This window comes from Lytechinus pictus, chromosome 17 (assembly GCF_037042905.1).
Source record: "Lytechinus pictus isolate F3 Inbred chromosome 17, Lp3.0, whole genome shotgun sequence".
Classification (NCBI taxonomy): Eukaryota; Metazoa; Echinodermata; class Echinoidea; order Temnopleuroida; family Toxopneustidae; genus Lytechinus; species Lytechinus pictus.
Genome location: NC_087261.1, coordinates 12932077 through 12947816, shown reverse-complemented (window position 1 = coordinate 12947816; position 15740 = coordinate 12932077). Strand labels below are relative to the sequence as shown.

General features: G+C 37.4%; 1 protein-coding gene across 1 annotated transcript; it reads right to left on the bottom strand.

The window, feature by feature from the left end:
• Positions 1 to 8846: 8846 nt before the first annotated feature.
• On the bottom strand, positions 8847 to 14022 carry LOC129280716 (class E basic helix-loop-helix protein 22-like). The gene has a single exon (XM_064112526.1). The coding sequence runs from the start codon at positions 13014 to 13016 to the stop codon at positions 12147 to 12149; it is 870 nt and encodes a 289-aa protein (XP_063968596.1). The 5' UTR covers positions 13017 to 14022; the 3' UTR covers positions 8847 to 12146.
• Between the last annotated feature and the right edge of the window lie 1718 nt (positions 14023 to 15740).

Below are 15740 nucleotides of genomic sequence, written 5' to 3'. Positions count from 1 at the left end.
TGTGACATGTTTCCTTTGTGTATAAATAAAGCATGTTTTTGTTTTGATGGAGACTATAATTCTGTCGTTGGAATATCTGAATTACAATTTTTTTTTTCTTAATCTTAAAAGAAGAAATCATGCTATAAGATTTCATCAAAGAAGTTTGGGTTTTTAAAGACACTTGAAAGGGCATCCAGCTCGAATACTGGAAAAATTTCATTAAAACAAAAAAGGAAAAGTCCGAAAAACTCAATGGGAGACTCTGAACAGTTTTTGTGTTTTGTTTTTTTCATTTTATGTTTACTTTTTGGGGCAATACAACAGGCAATTTGTAGTCTTTTGTTGGGGTACTTTTGAAGTAGTCAAATGACGTGAGTTGTTTAAATAATTGATAAGGAGAAAAGAAAGAAAAATCAATATCTTCAGAGAAAATGATATGCCTACTCCTCTGGAAAAACAAAGATCTCCTCAACTTGTACATTTTCCATCGAACAGTAATTCAGGGAAAGCTGGGGAAGCTGACCTCGTCTAAGAGGTTGTAAATATTCAATTAAAATATACCAATACTTACAGCTCATAGAAAATGGTGCTTGTCATATATACTTTAGCAAACAGATAAATATGAAGCTAAAATATCGTTGACTACCTATTCATCTCGGATTAGCCCATGGTCTGAAACAAACTGAATAGGGGCTCTTCTCCTGTTTGTCTTTTCCCATTAGCGCAGGCTGTTGAAGCTTCTGATTTCTGTAAGCCACACTAGGTGCATCTAACTGATATGATGATAATTTGCGCTGAAAACTGGCCAGATAATGGGCCGAATTTATTCCAGCGAGTCTAACGCAATTACACACCACTTTAACCTTTCCAAAAGACGACGACGATCGTCGGGACCTTTAGGCGTGCCTCTACCAAAACTAGTGATTTGTTTCCCCTATGGAATTTGTGAGCGCATGATGCGTTTGACAATAATACACGGCGCTTCTGCTTTGTCAATATTGTGGTATTGTCATAATTATGATATTATTTCCTGTGTGTACTCGCTATGGTTTGAGTGTAGTTCCCCGATTAAAGCGCTGTTAAATTGGTGTAAGAACGATGCCTTCCTGCGTGATCTGATGATGGTGGAGGGGTATTGAAATACACGCACTTGTGTTTCTTTCATTCAAAAGAGATGCCCCACAGACTACTAGTCGAACCGCCCATTATCAGAGGCGCGTGCCGACCATACGTAATACCACCAAAGATCGGTTCATGACTAAACACAGGAAGGGTTGGGAAGCAAGTATATATAATAAATGATACTGGAGAATTCACTTATTATCATCTACGGATATAAGGGGATGGAATAATTTTTTTGTCTATATTATCTAGATTTGATAATTTTATGTCTTTTTCCCTTGTTTCTTGGTCGTAAAACTTTTTTTTTTAGGGGGGTGGGGCTAGCCCCCATCTATGCACCAGAGCTAGCATCTAAATTGTTATACACGGGCCCAATGGAAACCGGTCACGAGACTATTTAGGCTTTGTAACCGTTTTTAAAGAAAGAGTAATCATATTTCTCCTATATATGGGATATAACATTGACATTTTCGAAGCAAAGGTTTTAGAATTTCTTTGCTTTGGGTGTATATCGTGTTTTCACATAGCAGGATTAACTTTCTTTAATCTATAATTGTTTTATAATATTATCTTTGGTTTTAAATTGATTGAAAGAATATTTTTATTTCCAGAATACTTGGAAGAGCCTGATATGGCTTAATATGGAAAATATTTTAAAGGTTCTCTGGATATTCATGATCCTTTTTCTACTTTCATCAAAAGGGGGTTACATTTGTCATACCTACCATATCTCCAGGGGGTGCTACCTAGTCGCGCAGCACCCCCAGCACACCCCCGCTTCCCAGGGCCATGAAAATGTTCCAAATACGGACAGAGAAAGATTCTGATCAGCACCTTTTTTTCAAAGAGTGTAAGACAAATCGCAATAAACGTTTATAATTTTGACGAAAAACAAACTAGAAATAATATTTTGAATAGAAATTATCTGAACTTCCAAATTGCTTGCCTTATGCGATATAGGAGGAGATCTTTTTGACAATGTTCTTATAAGGCATGTAAGGTAAATAGACTCTTCGCATCGTCACGCAGAATGAATTCAAGAAACAGTAAATGTATTGAAAATGCCCGTCAAATGACAATGAACAGCTGGGAAGTCTTTGTCGAAAATTAGTGAACCTGAGCAGCAGTTTTGTCCTATATCATTAAGTTTCGGAGCTGACGAAAAATTGCAAATTTGACGTTTGTCCCTATTCCAGGAAGAACTTGCTGTTTTGATTCCACAATTTTCGACAAAGATTTCTTGGTTGCTCGTTGTCATGAAGGTCATTTGACAATACATTTTCTATTTTATTGAGAGCGTTCTGCGTCGCGGTGCGGAAATTACCTTATACGAGACGTTGTGAGAAATAAGAGCCACTCCCTCCTCAATTTGTCTTTAGCACAATCCAGCTTTCGTAAGTAGTCAAGTTACCAAGAAAATATCTTCTTACAGCATTTTATTTGATGCTTGTTCCTACACAACATCATTTTGATTTTTTTTTCATATTGCTATATCCGCCCGTATAAAGTTATCGGCGATTCTTCCAAAATACGTCAACATTTTAAGGATTTCAATTTTGTAAGCCCCCTTTAAGAAATAATGTCGGTTTTGGTCATATTGCAAATATGCTGTTACTTAAATTTTTTAAAGAATGTTCACTTTCCGATTAAAGATAGAATTGTAGGACTTCTGGGCTGGGGATACAGACTACACATCAAATCTGACATCATCGCTCGCGGTGCTGACGGAGAGCGTTTTGACACTTGCGCCGTCGTCCTCGGCAGATCACGCCGTCATGGTGGAAATCCGAGCAAATCTCCAACAACAAACATTGCAAGAAGGGGTTGTTATCATTGACTCAATTTTCTCGCCTCCCCATCAAAAGAAGAAATCCCCTTTTTCCAAAAAATTATTTACCGTAGCTTTTCCGGAATAATGAAATTAGTTGACACACAAGCTATGCGAGATTGATCGGGTCGGATGTGAGATGACGTGACGTATTTTGTCATCGTCTGACAGAAGTAGTCTTATTTCATACCCTCGAGCAGATGTCTTCGAATGAGGGGAGGAAAACATGATCAGGAAAGCATTCAAAATTATATTTCACAATGACATAAATACATGAGCAATGGCAATGTAAACAACATAGCGGTGTCAGTAATGGTATAAATGAGCATGAAGGTAAATACGCCCAAGGCATGACAATTATTATTTATGTCTATTTTTTTCTTACGATTTTCCTATATACTTATGCTCCTATACAGATACGTCACATTTGAAATTTTTCGATAGATGACTTTTTAAAAACATGTTGTCTCCTGATGTCACTATCATGTGATGCAATTTAGTAATATAATTCTACCAATAATAATAATATGCATTAAAGAGGCAGTTCATATAAACTGAGATGAAAAAAAAAAGATTATTCACTGGATAAATCTACTTGCAATTTTCTATCAAGTCATCAAGTATTCTCTTTCCGTAACAGCAAAGGAGTGGACGTGCCTGAATACACAGACTACATTCCAATCGATCACGAATTTGTCGAAGTAAGCCGATCGCGACTAATTCCGAAAGGACATGGCGCTAATTTGCTCTAAGTAGTTATCAAGCCTTGTTTATATAGAATCGGGAGATATCGAGAGAGACACAGCCATTCATTATAATCTCCGTGATATTTACGGAGAAAGGAATACTGATTGGAAACAAAAGAGGATTTGCTTGTGCCGAGCGCCATATCAGTCACATGATCAATCATATTACTTCGCACGGCAATACAACAGTGATTTAAAAAAGGACCTTCCTTTACATAAGACCTTCCTTGGCACGCTAAAGTTGCAATTTCGCACATTCATACGACTAGAGTCACCAATTGCAATAATGAGTTTTCTCCCTTACACTAATGATATCAGATAAGCTACGAAATGGCTATAGTTCTTGGGAAACATCTTTATAATTATTATAAGTATCAATGAAATTGTGCAATATCGAAATCTATATTCTAAGAAAGTGTAAAATCATTTGTCAGCACCATATCCTCCCAAGATTGATTCAGCATGCAGCGTGCACGTCATCTCCCCCCCCCCCCTTCTGTCTTCCTCTCCTCTTTGCATAATGTGTAGCCGTTACGATAACACATTTACTTTTTATACACAAAACTAGCCTTAAAAAATATAGGTTTCGTGAAAAAGCAACAAAGATCAAACATAGGCCTAATTCCTTTTGATAAGACACTTTCATTTTTCTAGTGGGTGCATCAAATCTCAAAGACTGATTATTGCATGAAGCAACACTTTTTATAGACCTACGTGACGCATTGATAAAGAATACTACAGGCACCATTGCAAATTTTTGTTTGTAAATTTAGGAGGAAACAATATTTTTATTAGCGATTACAGGGGATAATTATGACACTATGGCCCGTATTCTGAAGTCGGGTTAAACTTAAACTCAGGTTTAAAGTTGTGGTTTAAGTATGGATAGCCAATTGTTACATAAATCACTAACAGTAGAGATATCATATTTCAGCTCATTTGGCTCTCAAATCATTAATAATTGTCTAGGAACTATACATAGATGATTGTTTTCACCAACGATGAATCAGGAAAGAGCACAGTTAACATAAGAATGATAAAATTTAATAAAAATTTTAACACTTTTGGCTTCCATAATTTTAGCACAAAGTTAGACCACGTTCTAAGTTAAACCTGACTTCAGAATACGGGCCTATATCTAATTCAGACTTGGCAAATCATAATGGCAAAGTAAAGATCAAGTTTTGGTATAACAAGATTCTTTATACATGATGTAGGTGTTCATATAGTTGCCAACCTGGCTAATGTTGTATACACTCAAAAAAAAGTTTACCCAATATTGGGTAAAATGGGAACATGTATGTTGGTTGGGTAAAAAGATACCGAATACTTTGTAAATTTTGCGCAATGTTGCGTTGAAATTCATCGTTAAAAGATGCATTCAGCCCAATATGGGGTAAAGATAAATTACCCAGCAAACATGCAAGTTCCCTTTTAACCCAATATTGGGTAAACTTTTACTCAGTGTGTTTAGAGTGTAAGGAGTTGAATGAAAGCATTAACACACTGTCAGCGGTCGTGGCGCCAGGAATCCCTACACCATACAGTACATACCCGCGAATGTGGGTCGGTGGTGGCTGGGTAATTTGAGGGCACATCTGTCATCGGTAGCCTGTATTAACTTAAGTAAACTTGTCTAAGGCTCGAGTGTGTCCAGGCGCAGTGGTGATAATGATGGGGCTTACCCCCTTTATCTTGTGGAGTCATTGGTATGGGTTTGTACAGGAGCTCGTGTCAATATCTCTCCATCATCGTAATGCTCGGAGAGATGACAATATATCTCGGGGTTGGATGCATCGGGCGGGAGAGATAGGGGAAAAGAAAGAGTAAGAAAGAAATGTAAGAAGAGTTAATGAAATAATACTAGAATGAATCAAGAAGAATAAGAAAGGGAACATGATGGAGAGGAGGAGGAGGAGAAGAAGAAGAAGATGGAGAAGATGATACTGATTGGCGTATCGTCTCGTGAATGCCATGCACTTGGTAAAGAATTGGAAGCAAGGACGGAATGGGAAGGGAGAGGTGAAAGAAAGAAAGAAAGATTGAAGAAGACATAATAGAAAAATAAGAACAAGAAGACGAAAGAAAGGTAAAAGGAGAAAGAATTGGAAGCAAGGACAGAATGTGAAGGAAGAGATGAAAGAAAGAGAGAAAGAGAGAAAGAAAGAAAGAAAGAAAAAAGAAGAAGAAGAAGTAGAAGAAGAAGAAGACATAATTATAGAAAATAAGAACAAAAAGACGAAGGAGAGCTAAAAGGAAAAGAAAATAGAGGAGAAAATATATAAGTAACAGAAATAGTGGGTATATTTGTGTTAGTTTATACAAATACTGATGTCATTGCTTTTTTCTGATATTTTCTATGTAATACATCCTCTCAATATCAACATGATAAATTATTTTCTTTTTTTCTTAAATCGGAACAAGAAAATGAAGGTTTGTACGTATGTCTCGATGCGATGCGTGATTGAGAGAGGCAGAGACGGAGAGTAAGGCGAGAAACTCAACCAACACCTTTCTTTTGTTATTATTGATTTTAAATTATTTATTTCCCTTTTTCGTGTACTTTGAAATGCATGAACCCCGTTGCGGTAACCCATATCATAATTTATACACAATGTCTTTGAATTGCTTTGCCTTCAGCCAAATAAATACCACGATTTCATCAGTTTTAAAGGTTAGTTATTGCTGGTATGACAAACTCCTATGGTGTAAGAAGCACCATGAACACGTAAATATTCATTGTACCCCCCTCCCAAGAACAAAAGGAGAAAATGTGTACATTCCACGATGAACATGATGAAGTTCAGCCCGTGCAATCATAGTAAGATATTAAACAACTGTCAACTTTCTGTGTATCATATTTGTATCAACTCCTTGCATTTTACTTAACCCTTTTGTAACTTTCACTGTAATTCATTTTGCCTTCATCCCACACTCTTTTTTTCCCTACTATGTCAATTTTAACTCTGTGTTGCGTAAGCTGGGAATGAACTCTGTTCCGAGTCAATTAAAATGACTCGTTTTCCGTGTAATTTTGACTCAGTATTGAGTGAATCTTGCCTGATGCCACACCATTCTGGGTAAAATTGATTCGAAATCTCTGTCACTTTAATTCAGAGTGTAATTTGCTCCCAGCTGACGCCATTCAGAGTCAGATTTGACGCAGTGGAAATACCCACGCTACTGGAAAGAACAGTGTCCCAAAGTGTGGTGCCACAGTGTGGAACACAATGTGAAATCACCTTCACACTGTTAAATTTGAGCTTTTTAACAGTGTGAATTACATATTTACATAGTCGACCATGTGAACACGCTATGAACAGTCACACTGTCGAGGTGTTCACACTGTGAAAATATCTCCACACTGATGAATTTGAGTTTTTTAACAGTGTGAATAATATTTCCACATGGTCCACTATGTGAACACACTGTGATCACACTGTGTGACACTTTGTTCTATCCAGCAGGGCTCATCCCCCTCTTTGACTTGTCTATGAGTTCTTCTTCCTCTTCGTCATCTTATCTCTCTTCTTCTTCTCCCCCCCCCCCCTCTTTCTCTCTCCCTCGCTCTCTATCTATCTCCCTCTCTCTCTCTTTCCCCATTTATTATCTGAAATTACTCTGTGATTTCTAATACCGATCCTTGTGTTATTTTGTTTTGCATAATTAGCTCTTTCTTCTCCGCAGATTCTGATCCAACGTTGTATTCTTTAATAATTGCATCGCAATAATGAACAATAAGACATCAGCACGCACAATGTGACTTTATAATTATGAAGTTTACAAAAGAAGAAGGAATCAGGTGGAATGTTAAATTTTGTTCTAATCTGTAAGACGCAAATTATATATTTAATCTTATTTGCATTACGAGAACGTAAAACTGTTAAACAGAAGTTTACAGGACAACAAAAAAGCCTCTCCATTGCTCGCCGTGTCTTCATAAAATAAAATCATTACGTACGCTTTCATAATTATGTTCAAATATAAAACCGATGCATAATACACACAATATGCAACGCCAACAAAAATGACGAATAAGGGATGTTGAATCGGCGTGTTCGCAGTAAAATGAGGTAACTTTGTGCGCATCATGACGCATCTTTGGTGGTAGGGTAGCCTGTGGCGCCCTGACTGACCTTGGCATCGCTTTCCTTAACATCTGCCATGATATTAGTATTATAAAACAATGAATAAGAGATGAAAGCGAAGTTCTTTGGATGTCAGATGATCACTGAAAGGATGTAAATGAGATTTCCGGGTGAGATGGAATTGATATCGCGGCGATCAAAATGTCCCAAATTTTTAAAGGATTGATCAAAATAAGCTATATAAGTTGGTTATCATGTCTGACCCTAACAAAATTGATTAAATTAACCAAATCATTGGTTAGAGTGAATCTAACAGAATTTGGTTGATTTTAACACATATTTTTAATCGGAAACACATTCACCATGAGAGAGGTTATTTGGATTTATATCTTCTTTTTTTTTAAGATTTGGGTTAGTAGCAATAAGCAATGTTTTTGAACGTGCATGAGCCGCAATCAGGGTTGCGGGGGGGGGTGGCTTCAATATGTCCTCCTTGAATTTGTGTACAGCAACAAATGGAAGAGGGTCCCCACCCCGGTCGTGACAAAAGATCTCGAGAAATCGTTGCGCCAATTTTTTCAAAGATTTATATGGTTACTTCCAGACAGTTTTTTCTCCTAGAATAGCGAGTTTGTAATTTGTCCCTTATCTAATAAAATTATACCTAAATTTCAAACTGAAAAGGAACATTTTATCGACTAGACTATAAATCTATAGGGGAAAAACCTTATCTTAATGTGTGCAAATTTCATAAAAGTACTCGAAGGTCACGTGACATTTCAAGATATCGGTATTTTTAATTCTTTTTCACAAAAGCAAAAGAAAAAACCCAAGCAATTAAATGATTGAAAAATTTATTTCATTCAAAATATTTGTCATTATGATTTCAATTCTATCTAAATGAAAACAAAACAATTTACATGTATAACTAAGTGAGATATCTATTTGTTTTCGCATGTATTAGGTAAAATTTGGGAAAAGCGCGTTTTAAATATTGGGCATTATTATTATTATTCATCATTATTATTATTGTAATTGTTGTTGTTTGTTGTCGTTGTTATTATTATCATTATTATGCAGGAACCATCTTTCTAACTAACTGTAAGTCGAAAACTATAGACATACTTAAAGTCAACATGGAAAACGAAGGAAACTACTTGACATGACACGTCTATTGGCAAACCCTAATTTCAAAACAGCGTTGGAACAATTAGATGATCGTTCTAATTATTCTACTGTAAGGGTTGGTCTTACTAAGTATCTTTAAAAGTGATATTGAATGTTTAACGTCGATTTATGAGATTTGAAATTTTACAAAAGATTGATGAAAATTTTTGTTATATCGGGTGAGGAGGAACATTCGAAACAAGTGAAACAATCGCAATTTCCTTCCGTTTGTAGGAGACAGATGTTGACATGGAAAGTGATCGCGGCAGAAAAACATGTTGAAATGGCAACTTGTCATCGTACAGGATCCAACACGGGATTCCACCGCAAATTGGCGCCATTTGCACGCCTGGTTTGCGGTGAGCGGACTGCGCGAAAGATCGCACCAAAAGGCCTCCGGCTCTCCGCAGCCAGCACATCCTCTCCCTATACCATGTTCTAGAATTCCCAATCCTTAGATCCTATTTTGACTGATTTCTACCCCATTTTTCCATACCTTCTTCATTCTTCTAATTCAATCACTTTTTCGTCAAGTTATCTCCCGAGGAAATTGTCGGTTTCATGTTTTCCTTCGAGCAAGCTCCCATCACCTCCAAACCATCTTCTAATTGGGATTAGTACACGAGGCTGCTCCTCCGTGTTTATACCGGCGTGATTGGCCGTCTAACTGCGGTTGAAGCTTTGCCTCCGAGCTGCTGTGATTAAAAACATCCCAAATCCCTATACTCCGCCTACCACTAATGTCTTAAAACAATCACAAAACCTTGGGGACATTTTTCCACTTTGCTAGCCCCCCTTGTGCTCAGATCATGGATCAAATGTGAAAAGGAAAGAGCAGTGGCGAATAAGACTTATTCGATCTAGGCTGTTGATTTAGCAAATTGTTGAATGGTAGGTGAATATTAGAACGCCATGATTAGTATCTGAACTGTGGGGGGGGGGAGGCTTTGAGCCAAAATCAATACATCCAAGAAAATCATTCAATATTTTCAAAATTGACTCGATAAAAGATTTAAGGCCCGAGAAAATAGCCAATATAAATGCATAAAATCTGATAGTAACTGTATAATGATAGTCGATTAGTGTTTGATGGCGTCCTTGTTTTATTACGCAACGTTAAAATTTTGAATCATCAATAGATCTCAAAACATAGAAATTATCGGTCTCCAATCAAAATTTGCATCAGCCAAAGAAACCTAAAGCTTTACTTGTATCCATATTTTCTCAACAGACTTGTTCGCCTACATTTATTTCACCTAAAACCTAAACTTGAGAAGTATCGAAACTGAGAGCGAGAATGATGTAAGCCAAAATCAGTACATTCAAGACAATCATTCAATATTTTCGAAATTGACTTGAGAAAAGATTTCAGCTAGAAAAGATTTAAGTTCTATCGCGATACAAGACAAATAGTTGCCCGAATTAAAATTAACCTACGTTGAAAGGATTGATGTACTTCTTTAATGTTTAGATGTTACATGTTTCAGTTCCAACATGTAGCGTTGCCATAGAGACTTGACAAAATGACTGTTTAATAAGATTAACAGGTATTATACACCGTAATAATACATATTTTCATTTGTTTTCCCAATACACTCAACTGCAACATGCACCACACATTCATCTAAAATTTGATTCAAGTTGTTTATTGACAGCCAAAAAATATTTTAGAAAGGGAATATAAATAATCCCAATTTAAATTCAATATACTTGTTAACTATTACATTTACACTATTTTAAAGCGAATCGTACAGGAGAATGGAGCTACTTTTTCGGAAACAGAGAAATCTTAGAAGCATACTATGTAGTACATGACATAAAAATAAAATTGAAATATAGCAATATACGTAAAACATTACGATGTGCGATGGAAAAAACCTCATTGATAACAAATTACTCCCTTCTTCCTTGTTTTGGCATGTTTGGAGCTGAGCTATAGGAATCTGTTTTATTAATTCATAAAAATATCATAGCATGCCATTATGTAACGAATATAAACGGTCATTTTAGGATACTGAGTTGTAATTATAATTCACATATACAATTCTAATATTTTGTTTATCTTCTGATAATGGTTTCAATCTCTTTAACATATTTAAGTTTGAAGTAAGCAGACAGCACACCAGAAACATTAATTCACATTTTAAAGTCCTCTTCATGCAGTGCGTAAATTGATACTCACCCAACGAAACCAATATAAGAAAATAAACGCCTGCCGAAAAAAAATCCTGTAATGATAAATATGCCTGCAACAATTTATTCTTTTTAAAAACATTTCCATCACTATTTATGCAAATTCCCTAATTGACAAGAGTCTATTTTATCATAATATAGTTAAGTAATGTTTAACAAAAGATTCGAAATATTTGGCAGAAACAGATAATTTTCTTAATAGATGTATCATTAAGGTTCTATAACTCGCTAATGACAATAACTACTCCTTAATGTATTCATACACTATGAATCAACTTAACGTCATACAACAATAAGCATATGTATAGTCCATGTGATGTGTACACCAAGTCCTATTCTAATTCAAACTAGTGCAATGATTGAAAGCTTCGGTCACGTTGCAATTGGACATTGCAACTGGGCGTTGTGGCGTGCGCCTGTAATCCAAGCTATGTGGGGAAGTTACAAATTGATGCACAGGTTCGAGGTTCGAGCCCTGGTCACGTCTTTCGGATGGTGACGTTAAAGGTCGGTCCCAGACGTAAATAATCATATCTGATTGATACACGTCTGACGAAACTCAAATACACACACACGCAATGTAACAGATGATGTTTCTGGGTGAAGACTGGTTTATTCATGAACGAACTCTCGTATATGGAATGCACTCTAATCGAATAAATTCGATTAAAATCACGTTACGCACGTGACTGTACTCTGAATTCAGAACTCAGCTCCATTTCGTTCAAATTAAACAAACTTGAAAACACGAGAGACCCTTACATGATCGAGTTGAAATAATTGGGATCTATCTTAAACTGGCATTATCACATGATTTAACAAAAATATGTAATGTACAAGTATTTGAAATATAGAAATAAACTAATTTGGTGGTGATAACATTTAACAATTATTGATGCAATAAATTGAACACTTAGCATAAATAATCGACCACGTTTACACCGTTAATCGAAAGTTTTGGGGAAAAATAAATAAACAAAATTAATATAGATTTCATCATAAAATCGGAAATTTTGAGAGTCAGAGAAAAGAATGATCACTTCTTTCATGATTCCGATTAAGGGATGGTCTATCGATACAACGATGGCAAGATAACGACGATGATGAGGACTGCATACCATTCCGACGACAAGAGATTGGGAGATTGATGGCGGTCGAGGGGCTTTCAAGGACCTTACTTGGAAGAGCATGCCCACTGCTGTTTCGAGCGACGATGTCAGGGGTGTGGTATGCGGGCGAGATCGGGTAGGTGGTCGACGACAGAGCCGGTGGTAAGCAAAGCTGAGGCTGGTTCATGAAAGTGAAAATCCGTCGCATCTCCTCGAGTGCGTTCGCCTGCATCAGGATGTAGTTTTTAGCGAGGAGCAGCGTGGCAATCTTCGACAGCTTACGAACCGATGGGCTGTGAGCGTAGGGGATAACGCCCCGTAGATCATCCAGGGCGTCGTTTAGATCGTGCATACGTCGACGCTCTCGAGCGTTGATATTCAACCGAATCTGCTTCTGAAGTCGCGGGTCGCATTTCTTTGTCAAATGTGGTTTCATGCCCTTCTTCACCGCCTTTCCCACTCCATCTCGATGTCCGTGATACTTCGTGCTCGTCGACGTCGAAGTCGATCCCCTATCAACCCGTTCTTTGGGATGCGTCACGACGCTATCGACGTCGCTATCATTGTCGCCCTCCCAATCCGGACTTTGCATCTTCATGGTCGTAGACAACGCTTTGTTGAAGATCTCAGCGTTGCCGCAATTGCTCATCATCCGGAGGCATTGAAGAGCTCGTTGTCGAGGGTAGTCGATGCTCGATGTCTCCTGGTCGATGACCTGCAGCTTGGAAGGCTTGAAAGACTGTTCTATCACTCCGATATCGACAATTCTGTGATTTTCCATTTTAAGCGCACTGGTTAACCTTAATAAAATAACTTAGACAACTGGGTCAGCTTTATCTTTAGTTGAAGATAAAGTTTAAATTTTACTCCATCTGGTGCAACCGGCCTGTCTCTTCCGAGGGAGCTCTGAATGAATTCAGTTGCAAGACATTGAAAGAAAATGGCGGGATGTATTGTTTCCAAACTTTTTCACAAACTTATATCAATAACCTGGCCTGTCTCCTGACACATGTTATTTTTATGGTGCTAATGCTTCGAAGAACTTTTACTTAGATCGTTTAGGTTTTATTGGTGACTTATCTCCTTTCTGAAAAGTGTCGAAATTACGAAGTTCGTCTAAAAGAATGCACAATCTGAGTCTGCAACTTGATATATTTCCTCTTGTAAACTGCAATTTTCGGAAAACTTATTGGGCTAAAGTATTCCTTTTCACAAAGTCACAGTTGTCCAGATTCTCAAGCAAAAAGAGACAGACGGGTTTCATCCCGATTCATGTACTTTGATGAAATGCAAGTCGCTAGAAAATCACATCAAACTTTCTGAGGTACCTGCAATCAAACTGATAAAGGCTAGAAAATGAACAGCCCCGTTCAATCAAAGGTAAATTTACAAGTTGATCATCATGCAGTTCAGTCAGCACATTCGATTTTCTAAAGCTTCAACTGATTAAAATAATTGACTAAGAAATCACGATGAAATGGAGCTAGACTTCCTAAACATCTCATTTGCTGTTTGATGATATTAAGTCAAAGCAAATTCGAATGTGATACGGAGTAAACCACTCCTGCGAAGTTCAAATTATGGAGCACGAAATGCCAAAACGGACGATTTTGTTTGACGACAAGACATAGTTGACAGAGACAACTGGTGTTATTTGGACGTCTTTGGTAATTGCTGTAAGTACTCGAGTGTCGAGAGCGAGTTGGAGTGGGATCGGAAACCAAGCAAATCTTCGCGGTCAAATGACCAGTTTAGTGGCTCTCGATGGCTTGGGTATCCTTCCTATATCATCCCAAGAGATCGGGATGAGGCCGCCTACATCCCAGTCAAAATATCCCCATCAACGCCATCTCCCTCATCCAAACGCGCTAATAGAGCTCACTTATTGGCGCGCGAAATAAAGTATAAAGAGTTGAGCAAACATCACAGACGATGTCTCCTCGCCCCGCTCCCCCTCTCTCTTTCTGTCATTCGCTCCCACCCACCCCCCCCCCCCTCTCTCTCTCTCTCTCCCTCTCTATTTCGCTGAATTCACTTTGCTTCAATTTCTTCAGGCTTCTCGTTTTCCGCGGCCGGGCACACGCCGATAAACTCATATACGCCCAACATCAACACTCACTAAGTTTTACTCTCAATAAATAACAAATCTGCGGCCTTTTGTCTCCCTCTGTTCTCCATCACGCCCCCCCCCCTTCTCCTTCATGCACACACAAACTCTCTCTTCCTCTCTACCTTTCTTTTGGTAATATTTTCCTTGATTGTTCGGAGCATATGAGAACTTTGCCGAAAAAATGAAAAAATATGTTGAATACAATGAAAATGTTCTGTTTCCAAGATCTATTGGAATTATTTCTATTATTCAAGAAGGTCTTCTCCTCCTCCTCGTCCTCCTTCTCTTCTCCTTCTTCTTCTTCATCATCTTCTACTACTACTATTTCTTCTTCTTTTTCTTTCCCTTCCTCCTCCTCTTCTTCTTCTCCTCCTCCTCACGTTATTTTTGCACAAGTCAACCGAATGAACAGTATTCTTTATAGAACCGTATACAAAAAACATTGACAGTTATGTCATGTATATTGCATTTTTAAAGTAAAAACTATAAGTAAACAAGTTATTATATTCAATGATAATTGACTCGATTGTAGCCAGGTAAGATGTTTGAGAAGGGAGAGATAATTGCACTCGTTTGAGTCTATTGAATCCGATGGCACTTTAAATCTGGGTATTTTTAATCACAAATTAACTTGCAAGTGCGTGCAACTCTCACTTTTTTTCCATTTTCAGTCAATAAATAGAAAGCTATTTTTATTTCATTAAATCAGTAACCGTCAGTTTTTATTCCTCTTGTTTGACTTACATTTAGTATGTCCTATATCCACTTTATTTCACAGTTTTATTTTAATTAACATACATATTCTTAAAATAAAACACTGAATAATCCATTAATATGTTTTTCCTAATAAGCCTTCTTCGTGAAATGAATTTACAGATGTTCCCCACAGCGTTTGATAAAACTGTTTATAGAGAAATAGTTCCACATAAAAGTTAGAATTGATAGCGGTAAGAATATTCAACGATTAAATGTCATTTACCTCTTTCTTTGATCAAAGAGAGGGGAAGAAATAACGACACAGACAGACAGCAGAGATACATAAACAATAAAGACAGAAAGTTTCGAAAAGAAGAAGAAAAGAAAATAAGAATTTAATAGAAATTGGTAATGATGTCGTTTTAGATTCAAGTGAAAAACCAAGATACAGGAGTCGCATAGAGCGAAAAGCTCAAACACCAGGACTTAAAATTGATTAATCCGCTTTCGCTTGGCTAGGTAACCGCGGGTGTTCAATGGGATTGCGATGCCGGTATCGTCTGCAAGTTCAAGGCTTGTACAAATCGGGCGGGTCTTTTGAGCGATACTTATACGTTGACCAATCTCCCACCGCCGCCTGTCTGCCCAAATCAAACAAGATAACCAATAGACATTGAGTCACAAATTTCACAGTATTGA

What these genes read in the sequence shown, in the direction of transcription:
- LOC129280716 (XM_064112526.1), bottom strand. Translation starts at nt 13,016, where the DNA reads ATGGAAAATCACAGAATTGTCGATATCGGAGTGATAGAACAGTCTTTC.